We start from the raw sequence: 25,733 nt of genomic DNA on the forward strand, positions 1-25,733 counted from the left end.
TTCACAGTTTAATCTGCTTGTCTTATTTTTTTCCTAATGGATCTCAACCTGTTTTGATAGTAGCTGTTAATAAGTTATGATTGGAATTAGCATCCGCACCAGGGTAGCTTTTGGCTCCTTTGAGACTATTCTTAAAACACTTATTTATCAGTATGAAGTTAATTTGATTTCTAACTATAGTCCCTGGTTTGTCTTGGAGGGATTTCCAAGTATAGGGCCATCTGGCGGGAAGTTTAAACCAATAGTTTGCTATTGTCATGCTCTCCTCTCGACAACTGTATGAACCGATCTCCTTGCTCATTTTGTAAGCCCAATCCAAAATCACCCGCAATGTCAGGTACCTTTCCTTTGCCGATTTTGGCATTAAAGTCACCCCTGATGATATTTACTTCGTGTTTTTTGGTGTTACTTGCAATGTCTTTCAGTTGCCTGTAGAATTCTTCAATAACATCATCACCCTTATCTGCTGTAGGTTCCTATATTTGTATCACATTAACATTAACTGGGTTACCCTGCAGTTGTAGCATAATGATGCGATCCGATTATGGAATAAAATTTACTGATTTCTTCAGTGAATCATGGATCATAATTCCCACACCATTTTTATGTGTATTGTTACCTGTCCCAGGGTAGTATAAGACCATACCATCGGAATGGCAGATTCCTGAGTTAGTCCATCTGGTCTCACTTAAACCGAGAATTTCTACTTTATACTGTTTCATTTCCCTAGCCACATTTGCCAGTTTCCCAGCTTCATATAAGGTTCTAATGTTCCATGTTCCTATTTTTCCTAATGAAAGTTTTTGCCACCCAGGGATTCTTAGCACCCCTGTCCCATTTAAGGGATGACGGGGATTCAGGGGCCATCTCTCTCTCTCTCTCTCTCATTGTACTAACTATGGTGATTATTCTTGGGAAGCATAGTGCAGTAGTTTCCCCTTGCTTTCTGCACTGCAGTACTTCATCTGTATCCGTTGGTTCGACTATGCCTGAAGTAATCCAAAATTGAGCCGGAATGAAGTTCACTTCTCCGCCCACATACATTGATGAGTTAAGTCAACAAAAATTAGGATTTGCCAAGAAAATGAAAAACTCTAATACAAAGCTAATGAGAGGAGAAATAACTACTTTGTTTTGGCTGATTCAGTATTTAGGTTAATGAAAATTGTGAAGCTACTCCTAGCTTGTCCGCTTTACTGAATAAGAAATCATTATTTGAAACTGTAAAAATAGCATTCTGAAGACTTTTCAATGAAGGCGAATCACAATCTAGCTCTTCACATTCCGATGAAGAGTGGATTGAGTGAACTAAATGCTGATGCATCCTTACTCTTTCTCAGTTGACATGCATAAGGGAATATTAATTTAAATGATAAAGGATGGTTGCAGGATAGATTGTGTGAAAATTTGCTTTCAGCCAGAGTGTGAGGACTGGTTTAAGTATTAACCCTGACCTAGAAATATTGAGTGAGTGATTTGTTGTGTGTGTGTGCACTATTACGTCTCATAAGTTAATTATATTTTGTTTTTGTATATATATATATATATATATTGGTTTGTGAACTAAAATCATGAATACAGAGAGAATTCACATGAGTGAATACATGAGTACGGTGATATGGTGGATAAGGTTGTGGTCCAATCCATGAGGAGATGAAAGCTAGATATGAATAGGATTCATATCTAGATTCAGATCACAACTTGGTGATTGTCTCTTCTCCAATGGAACCTTTATCTCATGGCTATTCCCAACCTCGTGTTGTTTGGCATTACAAGAATGCAAAATGGGATGCCCTGCGAGACTTCTTTTCTTCTTTTCCTTGGTCGGATTACTGTTTCAAAAGTTCTGATGTCAATGTTTGCTCAGATCGTGTCAGTGAAATTATTCTTGCAGGAATGAAATCCTTTATCCCACACTCCAGTTTAAAATCTCGTCCTTTATCTAAACCTTGGTTTTCCAATAAATGTGCTAAGGCTGTCCAAGAGAAGAATGTTGCATATCGTAATTGGCTTGTTTCTAATTCTTCAGTTTCATTTTCTGCCTACACCAAAGCTCGCAACAATTGTAAAGCAGTTATTAATCAGTCCAAACTAGAGTTTGAATAGGCTAAGAGTAGAAAACTTGCTTCTTGCCCTAATGGTAGCCGAGCATTCTGGTCTCTTGCCAAAGCTATTGGCCGCAACTTTTGCCCATCTCTGCTCCCACCTCTGTCCAAACCAGATGGTTCTGTTGTCACTTCAGCCAAGGATAAAGCTGACCTGCTAGCATCCCATTTTTCTTCCAGCTCATGTATTAATGATCTTGGTAAAACACCTCCCACCATTTCCAACACACTCCATTCAATGCCTCCCGTGGTCTTCCGTCAAAAGGATATCAGAAGGATTTTGACGAATCTCGATGCTAAGAAAGCTCCAGGTCCTGATGGTATTTCTCCACTTGTTCTCAAAACCTGTGCTCCTGAACTTACTCCTATTCTTTGCTGCCTTTTTTCACTTTCTTATTCTAAAGGTGTTTTTCCTTCTGCTTGGAAATTTGCTCATATCCAGCCAGTTCCTAAAAAGGGTGACAAATCCCTCCCATCCAATTATCGTCCCATTGCAATTACTTCTACTCTTTCCAAAGTAATGGAGAAATCAATTAACCGCCAACTCTTAAACTACCTAGAAACCTTCCGTCTGATCAACGATCACCAGTATGGATTCCGTCAGTGTCGATCCACTGGTGATATTTTGGCTTATGTTACCCATTTATGGACTAATTCAATGGAAAGGTTCGGTGAAACACAAGTAGTTGCTCTTGACATCTCAAAGGCTTTTGATCATGTTTGGCATAAAGGTCTTCTAAACAAGCTTCCATCTTATGGTTTGCCAACTGTTTTTAGTAATTGGTTATCCAGTTTTCTCTCTGATCGCTCACTGAGGGTGATGGTTGATGGCTCTCTGTCTTCTAACTTCTCCACTAATGCCGGTGTCCCCCAAGGTTCAGTTCTTTCCCCCACTCTTTTCCTCTTGTATATCAATGACCTTCTTCCATTGACTGGAAATCCTATCCATAGTTTTGCCGATGATAGCACATTGCATTCAACTTTCCATTTTGAGAAACCTTGTCCTGCTCAATCAGCTTCAACTTCTCGAAAATCTGCTACCAATTCCTTAAATGCCAATCTTCAGGTAATTCTCCAGTGGGGCAAAGACAACTTAGTTGATTTCAACCCTTCTAAAACTCAGTCTTGTCTTATATCTCGCAAAAAGGATTCTTCTGCTCCTATGCTTATCTTTAGTGACACTCCAATTTCTAGGCAAAAGGATATATCTCTTTTGGGGATTACCCTGACTTCTAATCTCTCTTGGCACAAGCACATTACAAATATTGCTTCCTCTGCATCTAAAAAATTGGTTTTCTCTTTCGCTCTCGGCGTTACTTTTCTTCCAAGCAGCTGCTCACTCTGTATAAATCGCAAATCCGCCCTGCCATGGAATATTGTTCCCACATCTGGGGTGGTGCCCCCAAAACCTCTCTCAGGCTTCTTGATTCCATTCAGAAGAGGGCAGTTAGGTTAATTAATGATTCATCTCTAACAGAGTTTCTCCACTCGCTGTCTCATAGACGCACTGTTTCTGCTGCATGCCTCTTCTACAGATACTTCCATGGGCACTGTTGTTCTGAATTGGCTTCTATAATTCCCGCTCTCTCTTTCAAAACAGTCCGAACACGTGCCACCACCAGCCAACATCCATTTACTGTCCAACTTCAAACCCACAGAACCAACTTTTCATCTTCCTCATTTATTCATTCAACTGCCATTTTCTGGAACAACCTTCCTTCATACGTATTTCCTGAAAATTACAATCTACAGAAGTTCAAGTCCAATGTCAACAAATATCTTCTTTCGTCTTCTCAATCTCCAACCCAAGCACGGTACTAAGTACTATAGGTTCTAATACCTCTCGTGTTTGGGGTACACATAAAAAAAAAAAAAAAAAAAAAAAGGATTTCCCATCGTACAAGACTGAAAAGTTGAAAAAATGCAGTTCAGGTATGGCAGTGCATGATGATCCAAGAGAATGAAGGCCTTCTTAACCACAGACCCTATCATTGTGGCTAAAGTGGAACAGCTAGTCCTTGAGGACAGATGTATGACCTATAAAATGCAATCAGGTGTGACTTTTATAGCAAATGAAGTGAACATTAGCTATTTGCCTGTTTGCGCCATAATGCACGAGTTCCTGCACATCTGAGGTGGCAGCCTGATTAGTTCAGAGAGGAGAGAATACTGATGATCACTTTGACCAAATTGTAATAATGGATGAATGATGGGTAGAGGTCTGCATGGGCCTGCATTTTTTTTCTGTTTTTATCCAGCCCAACTCGAGCTAAAATTTGTTTTTCAAATTCACCCCCCCCCCATTGAAACTTTTTATATAAATGAAATTGCTAGCATTACTTTGAATACCATTTTTTACCATATTTAATATAATTCCAAAATGAATATCGATATCCACCGCTACTTAAATTAAAAAATTAGAACTGACTGTTATTGACAATGCTCCCTGTATGAATGATATGTAAGCATTCATTCTTACCTGTATTTCTCAATTATCAGTCAGTATTGAATGTAGCAAAGAAGCAGGTAGAAAGTGTTACAAGTGAATGTTAGAATTGAGAGTAGGTCAACCCAAAATCTCAGATATAGTAGGACTAGGGATTAACGGGATCACACTTTTATTAAGAAATACTGTATACTGTACGCATACAACTAAAAAGGGACCCATTGTTGGGGGATATAATGACTCATATCATACTCTCGATGTAAAGTAAATTGCAACTTAATACTTAAGGCTATGCTTTACTGAGCAAAAATACAGACCAGGTTATTTCCACGAAAGATTACAAATTTTGGTGAATTCTGGAGATGTTGGTAAAGTGCACCTTATTGGTCAATCAATAGATAACTAATACACATTGTTTCTAAAAAAAATCTTTAAGAAATTAAATACATAAAAATATATTTAAAAATATATATATGTAAGAAATAGCCCGAAAAGTCTGAAATGTTTCAAATAACAATTCATTACAATTATTTGTACCTGAGCCGAGCCTGAACATCCTTCATGTTACCCGGCCCTCAGGCTGGGCCCATGCAGACCTGTAATGATGGGTATATCACTATGACCTAGAAACAAAACAGATAAGCAAACAGTGGAAACATTAGTCTTAACCAGCCCTCAAAATTATTCATGGTTGTCTACCAATCAGAAACCAAAAAGGCAACAGCATCACTGTGGAGAACTACAGAAACCTCCTGGGAATGTTAAAGAAAACTGAAGTTGAAGAAATGTGGGAAGCTATCCAGGGGTGTGTCTGTTTCCTATCTGGCAATGCTCCCTCACAAGGCTGCTCTCACAGTGGACTTGCCAATCAGGTGTGGCTTTTAAAATTTGCAGCATCCACCTTATTCTCCCGACCTCTCACCTTCACACATTCTTCCCAACAATACTATCTAAAATGTAGTAACCATTGTGGGTGGGCCACAAATTTCATATTGATGAGAAGGTTATTAATGGACTGGGAGCCTGGTTTTCTGCTCAAAATGAGCAGTTACATTTAAGAGGCCAGAAAGACTATCCACAGATGGAAAAAGTGTGTAGCTCTAGTTGGTAGGTACATAGAAAAGGATAAAATGCCAACCAAGTTTGAAATCCCTAACTCAAATATTTCTAATGATTGTAAATACTTATTGACCACCCCTCATAATTGATTGTTGGAACAAACTTCTATAATTTAAACAAGAATGAGACAAATTATTAGAGGAAATGAAATTATATGGTTTTTTTTTTTTTGTTGATCCTACTTAAGCTTGCATCATTTGCCACTAGCAATACTATCCATATCAATAAATGGAATGGAATGCATTTGCATATTGAATATGTGGGAGAGGAGAAGACAAATGCGCTTACTAATATTAAATGATGATGTGAATGTCTTTTTAATTCAATTTTCGTATTTTCTTTGTTAGGAGAATTAAAATATAACTAATGAAATTATAATCTGCTGGTTTTAAAGAACTGTGTTTCTTTTCCTCACAGGAAGAGAGAAGAGCTCGAATGCCAAAATATCAAGTGATATTAGGAGGGGGTGGCTCAATGCCCGGTGGTATGATGATGCCTGGTCCATCAAAAAACCTTCCGATGTCTCCAGGTCCAGGACCAATGCCCTCATCAAGACCACCTATCCTGAACGGTATGAATATGATGAGGCCTCCAATGGGGATCCCCCCAGGTAAGTGCCTGTGTTTTTTATTCAGCTTGTTACATTCTACGTATGGTCCAGAAATTTTTCAGAGTAAGTAAATATTTAATTTGCTTGAAGCGCTAGTTTTAAAACCTGTCAAATTTTTATATGTATATTGGGAGTACTTGACTGAAATTTAATGGTGGTACATTTAATTCAGAGTGTTAATGTTATAGAAGAAATATCTTTCAAATAGCAATTCAACCAGATAATTATGTAAAGTATGTTTTGTTCAGTGGGTAATTCTTTAATCATTCACTGCATGATCACTAGTTTTTATAATTGCTATTGTATTGCACACAAATATAGTATGTAAATCTACCTTAAGTTCTGATCTCTTGTAGTATACAATGATTTTTTTTTTTTTTTTTTTTTTTTTGCCCGCTTGGTATCCATACATCTTTACACACAGAGTTGACATTTTTCAGAATGTCATTGCAGAACCTATGTGTTTTTCTTAGTTTTAAACTTCTGTAGAAGATATTTTACATTTTTTATAGAGTAGGAAGATTTTTACACAACTGCAAGATAAGAGTCCAAACAAAAAGCAACTAGATTTTGAATTTTCAGCATTATAAAACGTATAACTTTATCTTTCCAGGTTGGGAATGTTTTTGATTTTGAATTATCTCTTGTTGAATTAAAGCTTTGCCATATTTGTAATTTTGTTTTGTTGCAAATACAACTTAATCTGCATGTGGGGCTTGGGTCTATTTTTATATCCCCAAACCCAACATGCAGATTAAGTTGTATTTGCAAAAGATTTTTATTTTGAGTACGTATGATCACCTGCAAGACCAAAGAACAGATACCAGCAGAGTCTAAACGAGAAAAGGTAACAAATTAAGCTTTAAATTAGAGGTTTAAATGATTAATTATAAAGCTGACAGAAAGCACAATTCACATTTTTCTTAAATGAATCTGCCTGTATTCCTTTTTTTTTTTTTTTTTACCACTGGTCTGCATCAAGATCAAGTTTATTCATTAGCTGTACTGCAGGGTTTGGTGAGTGGCAATTAAATTTTATTAATCTATTGAGGTTTGAAGTTAACATGTGTGAGAGGATGATGGAACACTGATTCCAACAAAATCTGAGATGTTAACATGGTCTTAGTTCTCCTGTGATTTGTTTCACCATGAAATTACTTTCTTACTGCAAAACTGTGCAAGAGGGGGAAAATTAAATCTTTCATAAACCCGTGATCTGGATAGGGAATGGGAAAGTGACCAGGGCTTCTGGCCCACTTTAAGTATCTAGGTTTTTATGGCAAAAATGTTTCAGATTAAATGCAGCTTGTTTGTTTGTTATTTGGTTTTTAGGAGCATTAGCAACTGAGGCCATATTGCTCCGATTAAATGCAGCTGATGTTGACCAGAGGTTTGCAGAATATGTGATTATGTAAAGATATAGAAATATTTGAATATTTTAAGATAATCTTCATAGTTTTAATCTTACTAAATCTAACTTCACTACTGAAAAGCTTTTTCATATTGTTTTACTAAGATGTTTTGTGGATTTTGAAGGTAAGTTTGAAGTCTAAAAATAGAGAGAAGTCCCAGGTTTTTATTTTAGGGGTGGGGGGGGGAGCGAATTATGCAGGGCTGATGAGGAACCACCTCGAAGGATCCATTGTGGTGTCTCAATAGTAACTGATTATTCTAATTCCAACAGTTAAGGATATTAAGAATTAGAGCATCTAGGCATGTTGTTGTAGACTGTTTTCTCATTCCATAATGGGTATATATTTGTCTTTTACTGATGATTTGGGCTAATAAGTAGTAAGGACATTTTCCTAATAATTTCAGCCAGATTGAAGAGACTGAGATCGGTCAAACATGACAGCCTGACATGTTTCTTTTAGGCATGGGAATTACTCTTTACTCCAGCCAAGAAGGTAGAACCCAGAATTCTCTGAACATTCTGTTTACCAAGACTATGTGGATGTCAATGCAGTAATAACTAGTAGTTTTAAGAGCATAACTTGTAAATTTATCTGCCCTGAGACTAGAGCAGTTAAGTAACTGGTTTATTATTTCAGTCAGTTCTTGTTTGGAGATATTGATCCTATTAGAGGTGAGGAAATTAATGGAGTCATTACCCATAGTAGATCCATCACTATTTGGTAAAAGGAGAATCTAATATTTGTTAATGTTATTCATGTAGGTATTTCAAGTTTCATGTCTAAGTTTGCTGATGAGATAAAGGTTGGCACAGTGTTTAATGAGAATAATTAGGAAGATTTAGCTAGATCTTATTCAAGAATAAGATCTAGCTAAATTAAGCAGATTGGCTGAATTATAGCAGCTGAGGTTTAACATAAATAATGTAATGGATAGCACCTATCTCATTGTAGTTGATAAGAAAAAAACTTGGGTGCATAATACAGTGTCAAACACTGTCGCTAGCAGTCCATGGGGTTCTGTTGTTGATATAGGGGAACTTTTCCAGCAGGGACAAAGAAGTGATTATCCCATTGTATAAAGCTATGGTTAGTCCACATCTGGAATACTGATCAGAAACCTCATTTTAGGAAGGACATAGATCTGTTGGAAAGATGCGGAGAAGAACAAAAAGGATTAGTTGAGGGGCACAAAAGGATATTCTTATCAAGAAAGACTGGGTTCTGTAAATTGCAACTTTAAAGGGTTAAGTAAACCAAATGTTGATGGTATCTTTACTCTTTCTTCTCAAGTGGCACAACCTAAAATAGTGGATTGTGGATAAAATCTGCTCGACTGCTAAAACAGTGAACAATTATACTCTTTGTTGAAATGATTAATGGTAAACTCCTCTGACTTAGTGGTCATGCAGAGTATAAACAGAAAAAGAATAGTTGCAGAATACATGCACAGAAATTTGCATTCAGCCAAAGTGTAATTGACTGGAATAAACTTCTGCCTAGTCGTTGTGTGGATAGATTGAGTAAATTTAAGGAAGGTTTGGACAGATTATTGACAGGAATGGGCAAATGAAATGGGTAATTATTTTTTTCAGCTACTGTTGAAGCTTTGTTTCTTTACATCATGTCATCAGTATTAATACTGATACTAAGTTTTAACCAGAATTTAATGAGTTCATTTTTAAACATAAAATTAAGTAATGATGCATTTCTGCATATGATTAGTTTTCATTGTAATAAAATTATCATATGCACAACAACAACAATTGTTGAGCCAGTAGTATAATGGACAACAGTTTCATTTCATGTGTGTTTATTATTTCAGGATCAGATCCAGGCATAGGTTTCCTCCCTCCCATATCCTTTTTCCTCTCTACTGACAGAAAAATTCTTTTTTTGACAGAAAATTTGAATGAAGTGATAAATTCTATGGTGAGCGGTACAAAGGGCCGAAGGCAGGAAAAGCCATTTTTTAGTATGAATGCTGTCTGACTCAGAATTATGCTCTTTCAGATGGTATAAAGAGCATAAGTTTACTCCTATTAAGAGAGGATGTTATGGGCCTTTATTTAAAAGGCTTTAGTCAACATATGTCCTTTAGACCATTTATATAAAGTGATTTGTGTTGTGATGTAAAAATATAAGTCATTATGCCCTTTTGATCACCTTTCTCATTGGGATCAAAAGGGCTCAAGTCATGTTATGCTTTTCATACCTACCTTCTTTATGGTTGTAAAAACGGCATATGTATCTCTTAGTTTAAAAATAAGCAATGTGCAAATGCCACAAAATCATAATAAAACATTCTTATAACTTAATGTAATCCTGTCTTGTATGCAAACATTACAGTAAACACTAATGAAACGTCATTAGTGTTTACTGTAATTATGAAAAATGGCAGAATGCAACAAATTTTAAACATGACTTTAAAAAAAATTAACACAGCAAATCAAAGAACAGGTTAGTAGCTTTGGTCATTATCTTCAAAACTAACTTGCATGCATTTGTTTAAATAGAAATTCTTTACCCTGCTATTTTATTGAACAAAACCATCTGAAATTGCAAGTCTATTTTAACTTATTTTAACTTAATCTAACAAAACAATCTAAAAAACCATAACTTACCATGTTCTTCAAAACTAATTTGGCTTGTTCACATTCTTTATTAGCTAATCTATTGTTTCAGATGTGAATGCTGCCGAAATTAACTCTGCAAGTTCATTGCCACTTCCACATGTCCTTGGTCTCTTCATGGACTTCAAGAGACCTTTGACACCTTATGGTGGCAGAGTGTTCTGGTGAGGTTCTGAGAGGCCGGGGTTTCTGCCCCTCTGTATAGACTTATTTCTGATTACTTCAATGATAGAAATATAACAGTTTCTTCAGGCTTTTGCTCGGTCTCTGGGCCAGTTACCAGGGGCTGTCCTCAAGGATCCATACTTGGTCCAATTTGTTGGAACATAGTCTTTGATAGGTGGTGTGCTGTTAGACACAAGAAAGTCCTAAATATTGCTTATGCAGATGACCTAGTAGTATTAGGAGAATCCAGGTTAGAGTTAGAGGAGAGAGCTAATGAAATTAAGTAATTTAAACTGTTGGTCTCTTACCCACAAATTAGAAATTTCTACATCAAAAACTAAACAAAAATATTAATGAAAGGGTATTTAAACCTGAATAGACCACCCACTGTTAGATTGAATGATAATGCAATCCAAATTGTAAGAACATATAAATATTTAGGAATCATGATGGATGACCGTCTTAATTTTATAGCGCACGCTAAATATGTGGCTCAGAAAATCAAAACTCTTACAGCAAAATTAATCAGGATTTCTAAAAATGTCTGAGGCATTAGGCCAACAACAATTAAATTATATTACCAATGTATCTTTATCCCGATATTGTGTTATGCAGCAGGAGCCTGGGGTTTTCGTGTTGCAAACTGAGTTAAAAAATATATTATACGGGCTCAAAGGTTTTCCTTTTAGCCATATCTAGAAATTGTAGAACAGTCTCTACTCTAGCCTGCAGGTGTTAAATGGAAAATTACCTATTAATTACAAAGTAATGTTTCACTACCTTCAGTATTCCAGAAGGATAGCTTTGTCAGCAAGAATTTGGAACTTCGCATTGGATTTGAATTTGTCATTAAAGGAAGATAATGCAAGAATTAGAGCTGAACTAATCAACTACTAGCAAACTGGTCACATGCAGAACTAGGTAGAACAACTTAAATTCATTCCAAATGTCTTGGAAATTGCTAAACAACAGATAATGCGGCTAAATCCTGGATTAAATGTGTCATTTCTATTATCTGGACATGGTAGCCTTACTATAAATTATATATTCTTTGGCTGTCGTCTACCCCATTGTGTAAATGTGGGGCCCAGGAGACAGCTGAACATCTTATCTTTGATTGAAGTTACAATATACCACCATAAACTTTAATTGGACGTTGCTCAGGATATGTTCTTAAAGAATCTCAAGTTCAAATTAAACTGCAGTTTAAATAAATTCAAAATATGTTAAAATAAATTCAAAGCCAGTTCTATAAACTGGCTTTGAATTTATTGCACTATTCATACTGAAGTTTGTATTATGGTTTACGATTGCGTTGCTCATTTGATGTAAATCAATTGCTGTTCTTGTACTTGGGTGCTTGTGCTGCACTCAGGCTATAGGAAAGGAAATTCTTACTGCCTGACATAGTTCTTACCGTGTGTTCTACTTGATTGTTTTGTTCTCATAGCTGTTATCCCATAGCTGAACAGATATTTTGGTGTGGCTGAAATCAATTGCCTGATTGATGAGAAGAATTGAATGGTTAAATTGTTGAGGTTTTGGTGTTTGAATAGTTAGTAGCTATTGATAGATTGGTAGAAAAAAAACTTGAGCATTTTCTTTTCAAAACCCAGGTTTTATTGTTTTATTATCAAATTTACCCAAGAATCATAAGATTAGGTTTTAAAAACGTAAATAGAATATAGTCCACTTTTTTCTGTAAACTTTTCTCTTCTACTTCAGGGGATGTCTATTTCTTCTTTCCCTTATCTTCTATCCAACTTTCCCTTCCAATCCCTATACTTTTCATTCTTATTTCCACTTCCTTTCCCCCAAATACCTTGGGGCTCCCAGGCTTGCTGATAGCCCAATAAGAGTTTCAGCTAAAGGGTAGTCCCTGGTGCACCTCCTCATGGCCAAGGTTGGGAGTCAGGGGGCGGGGGACCAGGTGTCCCTGGCCACGAAGTTGCCAGGTGCTGGCACACAACACACATACTTGCACCCTACATACATTACACTTGCCAGCCTAGGCTTTTGCCTTTTCAGATGCTACAGCGGCTTCAACAGTGGGGTAAGAACACCTTTCCCCCTCCAATATCGCACAATTACATGAAACACTCTTCTAACTCAAAGGCCTGTAAAATCTATACAGATGGATCAAAAACTGAGACCCAAGTAGGTGCTGCAGCAATCTTCCCTTCATTCACCATTTCTGTTTCATTACCAACAGAATGCAGTATCTTTACTGCTGAGCTTTATGCTATTAATTTAGCTCTTGATCAGATAACTGAATTTTTAATTACGACTACTTTAATATACACCGACTCACTCAGTGCTGTCACTGCTGTAATAAGTGGTAACAACTCATCTCACCCTGTAATAAAACAGATTCATTCTAAGTTACTTGCCTGTAAGGAATTGAACCAAACTGTGACATTCTGCTGGATTCCAGGACATTCTGACATAGCCGGCAATGAAAGAGCAGATCATGCAGCCAAACAACCAGAAACCACTATTTCGCAAACTATTCAAGTTTGCGAAATAGTGGTTTCATTCTGCTGGATCCCAGGACATTCTGGCATATCCGGCAATGAAAGAGCAGATCATGCAGCCAAACAACCAGAAACCACTATTTCGCAAACTATTCAAGTTCCATATACAGATTACAAACACATTATCCATAAAGCATGTTATAATAGCTGGTCATTAATCTGGAAAGGTTATCCAGGAAATAAACTACCAAATAAAACAGGAACCAAAGCTGTGGCTCTCCAGCTTCCGAAAAAACAGGTGAGATGAAATAATTTTAGGAAGCTAAAGATTGGGCATACTTACCTCACTCACCTGTATCTACTTAACTAATGACAGCACTCCCCAATGTACATCATGTCAAGTACAACTGACCATTCACCATTTGTTAGTGGACTGTCCCCACTTTCAAAATATCTGCTTAAACACCTTTAAATCAATTGCTAATACACAGTCATCAATAAATTTATTGCAGATTCTGGGAGGTGATTCTAATGAAAAAGAACTATTTACTTTCCTGTAGGAATATATCATAAAATATAGTTATTATGTTAAAGCTAATATTTCATATTCACCATTAGAAAGACACATTATGGCCCTAGCAGCCTATATGTCGTTAAACACAACAACAACATGCTACAGCGGCATATAGAGGAAACTCTGGAGACCGCAATAAAAAAAAACACACCTTGACATTTGGACACTGAATTAAATGAAGTACATGGAAGAATGTTGTGAAAGTGCAAAAAGAAGAGTCCTGTAAACCTTTATTGTTGCAGAGTAATGTAGAGTTACCTTCCTTGTTTAATGAAATGCAAGATGACAGTGATATTAACAAAACTTGCATCCCCTTTGTAGAAAGAGAAAGCAGTGATGAAGAGTATGTAAAAATTAATAAAAAGAAAAGTAAAGAACATTTTAAAGGCAGTAATGACTGGTTTTTTAAGACCTTTGTGTGGGCTAAATCAGTTAATTGTGAAAATCAATCTGGTTGCAGTAATTTAAAAAATATTCAGTATTCTCCTTAAGCTTCCTGTTCAAAACAAGGATCACATAGTGGAGAAAACTTATAGTTTAGATAACTTTGCAGCTCTTTCACCAGTGGTTTCTATAGACAGTGATACCACAGGTGGTGAAAAGAAACCCGCAGAAACCTGGTTCTAAACAAATTGAAAAGAAGTGGACAGAGAAAGTTCATAAAGAAAGGAAAGAAAAAAGAATGCTGGGAGGTGTACTTTAACTATAAAGGAAGAGAAATTGTTGGATGAGAAATCAAGCCACTAAATGAATGCAGAAACAAGTGTTACTTACTCTCATATAGGGAAGTGCAGAATGCCATTTTAGGGGGTATTGGAACTTGCAAGACAACAGAGTAGCTTTTATAGCTGCACATATCAATACCACAGAGAAAGCCATCATCTGAAAAAGAAAACCTGATGGCTCCAAAATAAGAGAGGTTACTAATGAGTATTTTTTTTTCCACTTTAATGGAATCAGACATACTGTGTGTTAGGACTGTTTAAGTAAAACTCTTGATGAAAAGAAAATGTTTATAACTTGCATTCTGAAGAACAAGCATTAAGTACATCTGGTATTATGACACCTGACCAGTGGGATAGTTTCTTATAGTTGACAAGAGGACTGAAGAAGAACTTGAAGAAGTAAGAACCCTATACAATCTTTCCCCTGTCATGAAAGTCATTATGCATGAAGGGCATTTGATTAGAAATATCTTTCTTGTCATTTAAATATTCAAATCATGTATGATTTGTATTATGAAAAGATCCAGAACTCTGTATCAAGAAAACTATATGTGAAGTTCCACAATATGAATTTGTCATTTAAACACCAAAAGTTGACACTTATGGCAAGGGAAATGTGAAATGAAATAAATAATGCATTGAAAGTCCACCAAGAAAATGCAGACCTGGCATACAGATCAAAAATAATTGACAAAGATGTAGCAAAGAATGATCCAACAAAAAATGTTTCGCATTTGACCTGCAATATTATCTGATAATGCCAGTTGTGAATATTAAATTTAACTGTGCATGGCATAGCAACTGGAAAATAAACAAATTTTATGTGGCACGAAGCCGTAGCAGGGAGAGTGGCTAACGAAATTGTCTTATACCACCTTTTAGTTTGTCAGAAGATAAAAGATTTCACTAGAGGTGACATTCTATTCTGATACATGTGGTGGTCAAAATAAGGACACCCACGTGTCGGCAATGTTACTAAAGGCCATGGTTGATTTTTCTGCAATTAATCATAAATTTTTGATCTCGGGTCACACACGGGGTATGATGTGGATCACACCCTATTTGAAAACTTCTATTTCCCATATACCACCCTCATTATTGGTATCAGCTAGTTAGATGAACCAAAGAAACAACAACTTACTGTGAAAGGAATAATACAAGACAATTTCTTTGATTTTGCATCCTTGTTGAAAAAAAGCTTTAGTTGCTAGGAAAGTTAACAAGGAAGGTGAACCATTTTAAGTGGCACAACATACAATGTCTGCAATATTTTAAAGAAGAAGGAATTGTGTACTGTAGAGATCCTCCTTCAAAGAGGTAATTAAGAACAGTCTCCAAACTGCACCTCTTATGAAAAGATACAAGGTCTTTCCCATTTCAGCTGAGAAAAAGAAAGACTCATTCGACCTGCTTCATCTTATACCTCCTGTGTTCCTCTACTTTGATTTAAAGTTAAAAACAACAGCTCATGTTTGGTGCATTGACCCTAATTTAGAGGAAATTAATCCCGGTGAACTCTAATGCAGAGTGAATTTTTCGTTCCAATGTGTTAATAATGACTATAAAATACTGTTTTGATTGTGACCCAACTGATCAATTTTGTTTTAACTTTTCAGTAATTAGGTTTGCTAATTGTATTTGCTGTTTTACTGATATACAATATTTCAATTTCAGAGCTTCCTTTAATGGTTTTTTTTCTTTTTTTTTTTTATGGGAGAAAAACCATTGGGGGGGGGGACAGAAACTTTGCTCTGGAGACTAAACCTGAGTTTCACAACTTCAAGCCTCCAATAAGCAAAGTGGTAGAATTGCACCAGTTATTTGCATAATGTATTTTTATTTTATTCATGCTTTACAATCAGCTTATTATTCAAAATAAAATAATTTTACATCTGCCTGTTAAATTTTGTACTTCCATGCTTGCCCTTATTGCAGATTTCCACGAATTAAAAGGACTTAAGTCTGATAATTGACTAAAATTACATTAAATGTCATTTAAAAAAAAGTAATAAAACCTCAACAAATTCACAAATTCACTAACAAATTCACATTGTAGAAGAAGAATACAAAATAATATCAATTATGGAACATGGTCAAACATCATTTTTTTGGCAGACTGTTTTGAAGTGTGTTTTCCTTATCCTGAAAAATTAAATTGTTTGACTTAAGCCCTTCATGTACCGTCCACCATAGAATTAGAGATGTAAATAAATAAGAATGTTGCTGGGACGGGATTTTACTGATTAAATTAACAATTAAATAGCCACTGTATGTTAAACTAGAACCTTACTTTTCACCTTTCAAAAATAAGTCCTTTTTAACAGCATTCTGTGATACACCAGGATCAAAAGATCACAGAATCTGTCATACCTCCTGTTAAAGTTAATTGACTGCTTTACACATGTGTTGTAGAAGTATACTAAATGTGTAATCATAGTACTAATTTTTAAAATTTGTAATGCTCATTTTCAATTTACTTTGAATACAGTTGACTTTTCAAAAACATTTATTACCAAATTACATCATCATTCACTATAACACCTAAAATCTTGTGGCCTCATTCTTTAATTTGATATTAAATATCAAATTAAAGAATATGAATAGTTGATTTAAAATATGGATCAAGTAAAATCTACACTGAAAATAGTCTACCAAGAGGTTTTTTAAATTAAAATTCAAGCATTGCAAATAAAGCAATTGCTAATTTTTATTTTTAAATGACTTGTTTCTTTTTTTTTTGATTAACAGTACTTACTCCTATGTTTAATTTTGTAATAAAATTTTTTGAAAATAACTTTATTGAAAGATATTTAAGTATGTGTAATGCATACTAGTAAAAGTTAAGCATCATTGCTGTAGTTTTAATTTCAGCAGTCTTAAAAAAAATCCACATGCAAGGCAGTACTTTAAATATTACCCAGCAATAATGCTGGGTTAGTCAGCTTTTAACATACAGAATTCAACATGAATTCTTGAATTCTGTATGTTAAATTTGGAATTTTTGGTCACTTTAGAAATGATACTAGCCACAAGTTGGTACCTAAAATTGCTATCATTTTTAATTTAATAATATCACCAAGAGGGCAAATCTGTTATTTATTAAAGGCACTATTAATATAGCTGTTTCAGATCTTATTGAACTCAAATCAGATAGTGTGTGGTCATAAATTCATGTGAAAATGGTGAATAAAAGAATCTAAATGAGCAGCTAATTGGTATGTGAAAGATACTTCAGATTGAAAATGTAACAAAGGTTTCATTTTCAATCAGAATAGTTTGATTTAAAAAAAAAAAAAAAAAAAAAAAAAAAAAAGCTTGTGCGTGTGCACCAATTCTCATTTTTGATTAATACTCAGATTTCTAAACAAACCCGCATATCTTTCTTTTAGGGTTCATCCTGACATGTATCTTTTGGCATAAGCACACCATAAATATTGCTCTCTCTGCACCATAAAAACTGGGTTTCTTTTTCATTCTCAGCATCACATTTCTAATAAACAGCTACTGACTGTAAAATCCTAAATCTGCCCCTTATCATTTTTTTTTTTTTTTTTATGTGAATGTTATTATAGAACATTCTTCCCATATCTGGGTTTGTGCCCCTAAAACTCCCCTCTCAAGCTGGTTAGACACTCTACTCAAAAGAGGGAAGTTGGATTAATTAATGCTCCTTCGCTTACAGTCTCTCTACATCTCTCATGGATGTTCAGTTTGTTGCATACCTTTTCACAAATTGACATCTGTATGTCAATTTGTGTCCACTGTCCAACTCCGAACTCACAGAATAAATTTTTTTTTCTTCCTAATTTATAGCTTCCTTTGTATGTATTCCCTGAAAATTTTAATCTACAGAAATTCGAGTACAACGTCAACAAGTCTTTTGTTCTTCTCAACCTTTTAACTCGTACACAGTACTCGGTAGATTCTTATACTTAGTAAAAAAAAAAAAAAAAAAACCTTGACTGAACATTTATGTACTGTTTCAACACAGAGTAGCTATATTTCATATATAGATTAAACTTTACTTATTGAAAGTAAGTGGTATATTTATTTCTTTCCTAGCTCTAACCTTTGGAGCTCAAGTTGTCATACTCTGTATGAGTTAAAGTTTGAGAACTCCAATATAAATGATTTATTTTTCTTTGAGTGTTAAGAAAACAAACTAATTCAGTAAAGAAACTTATGGTATTTGGAGTTTTTCCTCTTCAACACTGCTTATACTGGCCTTAGATTAATTCATTACAATTTTTATATTTCTTGCAATAATACTGTTCTAGTTTGTTTGGGTTGCTGGTGTCGCCATCACATTTACTAACTTGTTAGTTGTCACAATTCAACATCTGAAAAATATAACAATTATGTTGTGTGAGCACAATAGTTATTGTGTTCAATATAGAGGTCACCTATATCCATATATTTTTAACAAGGTTTATCATGTTTAAAAAAATTTTCACTAGAGGTGATTACTATCCCGTTGGTGTCCTTTTCATTTTACTCGCAAAAGTGCTCTAGACTACATGTGGATGTGCCTCTCTTTCTTGAACACAGTAAGTTGCTTTTTCTTTCTGTTTTGGGTCAGCAGTAATCATTATGCATATGTACTATTATTCGTTATTATAAATTATACAAAATTTCATCTTGATTTGTACAATTTGGTCTATGGTTAATTTTAAATTATTTTTATACACCTAACATTACCATATGCATTTTGATCACTACAGAAACTGAGGACGTTGTATTGTTGTTTTTTCCTCTAATCTGAATGGCTGACCTTTGAGAAAGTCGTTTGGATTGGTGGTGCACAACAATACAGTCTTGTTTATATTTTGTACTATAGTTAACCATTATATGTGTTTCCAGCTGATATTTGTGTGCTTCATAATTTCTCTGGCTATTGCACTATAATTTATATTTCTTTTCAGGTTATCCACCCCTACCACCTCTTTGGTTTCTATTTCTCAACTGTTTTTCAGAAAAATGTGTTTAATAATGTGGGGGAAACATTATGTATAGCTGGGAAAGGGAATGTTGGTTTTTTTGTCCCCCCCCATCACAATATCAGTCTAGTTCAGTCTTCTGAGGAGAGATTGGGTTACATTTTGCATGTCAGAAAATGGAATTGGGTAGAAATAATAGGATTTATACTCTGTACAGTATGGTTTATTTTAAATCATCCCAGTGTTTTTAAAATTTGGGCTTGGTTGAGTTAAAATGTTTAGAAAACCTGATTCCTCGGCCAGCGTTTTTGAAACACAGGCAGAGAGATTTTGAAATTAAGTTTTGTCCCAGTGTTTTGAAACATTTGAGTTAAGAGTTTTTGAAGTAAACAGTTTTGTCTCTGTTTCAAAATTTCTATATGTAAAGTTGTTTTAAAATTAGTTACTTTGTTCCTCTAATTCTGAAATACCCACTTGAAGCTAGCTTTACTTTTTGCATTTTTTTAGTCCAGCAGCAGCATGTAGAATGATATAAGTATTAACTTATTTATTCCACAAACGTAAAAAAAAACTGTCACCAGGCACCACATCTGATGCATGCACTGGTAGTAGTATGCATATAGCGCATACTATATGCAGTATATAAGAATCAAAATCTGAAAAATACAATGACATTATGAATAATGATGCAGTAGACTCATCACCAACAAGCAAAAACTGAGAAAATGAATATACAGATGACAAAAATTAATAGAATAAAACAAAATTAAAGCCACTTCACACCAAACATATATACAAAGTTTATTAATAACAAAATTTGTTAGGAATTATAAATTCCCTAGACCAGGTTTGATTAAATAGCATATAACAGCTTGTCATTGTGTTGACATTTTTGAGTACCACTGTGATGTTCCATTTTGAAATCTGAAGTAATGGAAGAAGTGACCTGGTCTTGATGACAGCTAAACTAAAACTTTTAGTTTATTTGTCATTCACTCCAGTTGCTTCTTCCTTTATTATTTCAGACTTGAAAGCTTGAGCCCCAGAATGAAATCACCCTTATTGATATTATACGTGTACATGGGAGATTTTTAAAACTTGCCTGTTTAGAGAGAAAATAAAATTATTTTCTCTGTAAACAATGCCTCAATATAGAATTGCATTTACTATAAGAAACTGACAGTTGAAAGTTCACTTTTAGTAAATAGTATTGTTTAAAACTGATAGTATTTTCAGAAGAAAACAATTGCTGAAAACAGTTTTCAGGGGCTTTTGTTCTTGTTCACAGGAAGATTGAGTGCATGAAAAGTTGATATAAAAATTTTAGAACTTTTGCTTTGACAGCCATCACTTTCCCCCTTTTAGTCTGTGAAGTTGAGGGTTTACTGTACTGGATAAATTTCATCAGTTCCTTATGTTTTTTTCATAGAAGAAAACAGTTCAATCAAGTATTGGGTTAAAAATATAGCCATCAATGCTGGTTTGTTTTCACTAGATGTTTGTCATAGCAGCCAGTCACCATGACAGCACCACAAAGAATACAAAAATAGCAATAGTTGCTATCATTGTTGCTTTGTTAGTGGAATATGGATTTGTCGTATAGCTAGGCGCCACTGTAAAAAAAAAAAATATATATATATATATATATATGTATATGAATATTATGTGTAAACCCTTAAATGTAAATTTTAAAAAGTTACATAGGATAAAAAATACTCGGTTGATTAAATGGTTTCAGTAAATGAAAGATTAATGAGTCAAGTATGACAGATGCATCTAAAAGTGCAAAGTAGCATTAAAGGATGCAAGAGTATATATAAGTTTGAATTAATATATTGAATAAAATATACATAAATGGATGTGAAAGTTACACAAAGTGCCAGTAACTAGAAGGGTGAGGATAGTTGAAAAAGAAATGTAGTAGATATGTGAAAGGTGAAAGAATGTTAATATTCTAAAAGTTATGATGAATTAAGAAAATTATGGGCTAAATTACTAAGCCAATAGAAGGTTGGAGAACTGTAAAGAAAAATTAGTACCGCAAAATACCAATAAAACAAAAATAAAGAAAAAAAAAAAAGTATATATAGAAAGTGGTACAGCTGTCATCAGAGCCGACTGGGCTAGCTGAGTGGGTAAAGTACCTGCCCGGCAACCCAAAGGTCGTGGGTTCGATTCCCGCCTCGGGCTTGGATCAAAGTACTGCAAAAACCTTGGGAGGTGCAATATGGCCACAGAAGCCGATGCGCCAACAACTACCAAATCAATCAAGCTGTCATCAGATATGGGGGGGAAATGTATTTAGGTAATGGTCGAATATAGGTAAGGCAAAAGTGCCTGACCTTGATGTCAGCCGCAAAAAATATTGATACCTGGTCAGGTGTAGTCCCCTGATGAAATACCTGATCATGTATCAATATTTTTTGTGGCTGTCATCAGATCAGGCACTTTTGCCTTACCTATATTCGACCATTACCTAAATATTTCCCCCCCCCATATCTGATGACAGCTGTACCACTTTCTATTTTTATTTTTGTTTTATTGGTATTTTGCCATACTAATTTTTCTTTACAGTTCTCCAACCTAGTAATTTAGCACAATTTTCTTATTCATTATAACTTTTAGGATATTAACATTCTTTCACCTTTCACATATCTACTACACTTCTTTTTCAACTATCCTCACCCTTCTAGTTTCTTTGTAACTTTCACATCCATTTATGCATTCTTCATTCAATATATTAATACAAACTTATATATATTTATATATATTTTTTTTTATTTTTTTTTTTTTCTCTCCAGCACATGGATATTTACAGTTTAATGTGTAATTTGGTAGTTGGTGGGGAATTGAAATAAATCCTGGGTTACATAAAAAATTTCAAAATATGCCATTTATATTTATATGTATAAACTCTTCAGAAAAACTAGGTTTCTGCCGGCTTTCATTTTTAGATTTGTCTGTTAAGTAGTTTAACTGAAAGTATGGAAATTCCATCATGATATAATTTAAACTTAATTTTTATTCTTGTCTTTCATTAAATTTCAATGTTATGTAATTAATGTATATTTATTGGACTTAAATATAGTGTAGTGTAACATGAAACAAGCCTTAGTTTCTTGTCAGACAACTTTGTTTCCTGCTTTTGTTATCTACACGTTGTGAACCCTTCAGGTAAGCTAGGTTTCTGGAGGCATTCATTTTTAGTTACGCCTTTAACTAAAAATATAAGTTTTCATTAAATTTCAATATTGCATTGTTGAAATGTATATTTATTGGATTTAGGTATAGTGTATTGCAACATGAAATAACCTAAATTTCTTGTAAGACCAATTTGCACAGATTGTTTATTTATTTAAAAGAATGCCGGACAATCCTAACCATTATCTAACAACCCTTCTAAGTACACAGTCGAAGTGAGTGATCTTTTGGGGACCTCAGATCACAACTTGGTGATTGTCTCTTCTCCAATGGAGCCTTTATCTCATGGCTATTCTCAACCTTGTATTGTTTGGTATTACAAGAATGCAAAATAGGATGACCTGCAAGATTTCTTTTCCTTTGTCAGATTACCGTTTCAAAACTTCTGATGTTAATGTTTGCTCAGATTGTGTCAGTGAAATTATTCTTGTAGAAATGGAATCCTTTATTCCACACTCCACTTTAAAATCTCATCCATTATCAGAACCTTTATTTTCCAATAAATGTGCTAAGGCTGTTCAAGAGAAGAATGTTGCATATCATAATTCACTTGTTTCCAATTCTTCAGTTTTATTTTCTGCCTACACTTCCTACACCAAAGCTCACAACATTTGTAAAGCAGTTATTAATCAGTCCAAACTACATTTTGAAAAAGAAAAGTAAAAGAAAAAGTAGCAAGTTTTCTAAGAGTAGAAAACTTGCTTCTTGCCCTAATGGTAGTCGAGCATTCTGGTCACTTCAGCCAAGGATAAAGCTGACCTGCTAGCATCCCATTTTTCTTCCAACTGATGTATTAATGATCTTGGTAAAACACCTACCACCATTCTCAACATGCCCCATTCAATGCCTCCTGTGGTCTTCCGTCAAAAGGATGTCAGAAGGATTTTGACGAATCTTGATGCTGAGAAAGCTACAGGTCCTGGTGGTATTTCTCCACTTGTTCTCAAAACCTGTGCTCCTGAACTTATTCCTGTACTTACTCCTGTACTTTGCCGTATTTTTTCACTTTCTTATTCCAAAAGTGTTTTTCCTTCTGCTTGGAAATTTGCTCATATCCAGCCAGTTCCTAAAAAAGGGTGACAAATCTTTCCCATCCAATTATCGTCCCATTGCAATTACTTCTACCCTTTCTAATCCTAAACTACCTAGAAACCTTCCGTCTGATCAACGATCAGACGGAAGGTTTCTAGTATGTATTCTGTCAGTGTCGATCCACTGGTGATATTCTGGCTTATGAATGTTACTCATTTATGGACAAATTCAATGGAAAAGTTCGGTGAAACACAAGAAGTTGCTCCTGACATCTCAAAGGCTTTCAATCGTGTTTGGCATAAAGGTCTTCTAAACAAGCTTCCATCTTATGATTTGCCAACTGTTTTTTGTAATTGGTTATCCAGTTTTCTCTCTGATCGCACTTACTGATGGTGATGGTAAATGTCTTCTAACTTCTCCACTAATGCTGGTGTACCCCAAGGTTCAGTTCTTTCCCACACTTTTTCTCTTGTATATTAATGACCTTCCATTGACTGGAAATCGTATCCATAGTTTTGCTGATGATAGCACATTGCATTCCACTTTCCATTTTGAGAAATCTTGCACTGCTCAATCAGCTTCAACTTCTCGAATATCAGCTACTAATTCCTTAAATGTTGATCTCCAGTGGGGCAAAGACAACTTAGTTGATTTCAATTCTTCTAAAACTCAGTCTTGTCTTATATCTCGCAAAAAGGATTCTTCTGCTCCTATGCTTATCTTTGGTGACACACTGATTTCTAGGCAAGATGATATATCTCTTTTTGGAGATTACTCTAACTTATAATCTCTCTTGGCACAAGAACATTACAAATGTTGCTTTCTCTGCATCTAAAGAACTTGGTTTTCTCTTTCGTTCTTGGCGCTACTTTTCTTCCAAACAGCTGTTCACTCTGTACAAATTGCAAATCCGCCCTACCATGGAATATTGTTCCCACATCTGGGGCGGTGCCCCCAAAACCTCTCTCAGGCTTCTAGATTCCATTCAGAAGAGGGCACTTAGGTTAATTAATGACTCCTCTCTAACAGAGTCTCTCCACTCGCTGTCTCATAGACGTACTGTTTCTGCCACTTGCATTTTCTACAGATACTTCCATGGGCACTGTTCTTCTGAATTGGCTCATATAATTCCCGCTCTCTCTCTTTCAAAACAGTCCAAACATGTGCCGCCACCAGCCAACATCCATTTACTGTTCAACTTCAAAACTCACAGAACCAACTTTTCATCTTCCTTGTTTATTCGTTCAACTGCTGTTTTCTGGAACAACCTTCCTTCATATGTATTTCCTGAAAATTACAGTCTACAGAAGTTCAAGTCTAATGTCAACAAATATCTTCTTTTGTCTTTTTAACCTCCAACACAAGCACGGTACTAAGTACTGTAGGTTCTAATACCTTGTGTTTGGGGGTTTCATAAAAAAATAAAAAATTTATTGTGTTCTACTTTTATTTTTTATATATTTATTTTTGTGGATATGAATTACAAAAATCTCAACGGTATACTTTAATAATTATTATAGGTATGCAACCAGCAACAACAGGTCCAGGTCCGATGCCAGGCCCATATCCTGCACCAATGCCTTTCCACCAAGGTCCAGCACCTCCACTTATACCTCCTTCCATAATGAGGCAGGGCGGTCCTCGACCATACTTAAATTGAAGCAGCATAATTTCTCAGATAAGTCATTTGCAACTGTCATTCTTCACATCTATAGTTCAGCAGAATATGTGACATCAGTATATAGGCCAAAAGTGAAGTTTATATGTTCTGCTTAATTGATCAGAAACATTTTACCCTTTTAATTAGCATTTGAACTGTTCCATGTATTAAGTTGTATATAATGAGCCTGCTGTGGACTGACACCAAGGTACAGGTTTTCTTTATTGTATCTTAATTTGAGTAAAAAAAAAAAAAAAAAAGACAAAGAAAAGAAAAAAGTCACTTTTACTGTGAGTGGAAGAATGGTAAGTTTAACTGACTCTCATTCAAGTTTAACTGTCAGATTCCCTGCATATGTAAATACGCATTCTTCTCAACTGTTTTAACTATGTTATCTGTTATTTTTACTGTCAAAAATGTTACTGTATATGTTGTTAACAAAAATATTAATTTCTAATAATGTGAGAACTTGGGAACCGTAATGCATGGATTGCTTGTAAGGTAAGCACTTTGCTATGATGTATTTCAATTCATTTTCAGTGGTATATTATCTGCTTCACTGTCATCTGTATCATTTTATGTAAGTACTGATTATTAAATCATTTCTGTTTATGTATTTTTGTAGTCCTTTTTTTTCCCT

The 25,733-nt window shown here is 34.9% G+C and overlaps 1 protein-coding gene across 2 annotated transcripts in view; it reads left to right on the forward strand.

Moving 5' to 3' along the window:
• The window catches only part of BuGZ (Bub3 interacting GLEBS and Zinc finger domain protein), a 169,381-nt gene extending 144,042 nt beyond the window's left edge, over nucleotides 1-25,339 (forward strand). Inside the window, exons 10-11 of one of the 2 annotated variants that reach the window (XM_090372578.1) lie at nucleotides 6,088-6,280; nucleotides 24,954-25,339. In XM_090372578.1, the coding sequence (XP_090228704.1) occupies nucleotides 6,088-6,280; nucleotides 24,954-25,093 (333 nt within the window). In that variant the 3' untranslated portion in view covers nucleotides 25,094-25,339. The remainder of the gene's footprint in view (nucleotides 1-6,087; nucleotides 6,281-24,953) is intronic. The other variant, XM_090372579.1, reaches the window with a different exon arrangement.
• The last annotated feature ends 394 nt before the right edge of the window (nucleotides 25,340-25,733 follow it).

This window comes from Mastigoproctus giganteus, chromosome 4 (assembly GCF_048544385.1).
Source record: "Mastigoproctus giganteus isolate SK-2022 chromosome 4, ASM4854438v1, whole genome shotgun sequence".
NCBI classification, from domain to species: domain Eukaryota; kingdom Metazoa; phylum Arthropoda; class Arachnida; order Uropygi; family Thelyphonidae; genus Mastigoproctus; species Mastigoproctus giganteus.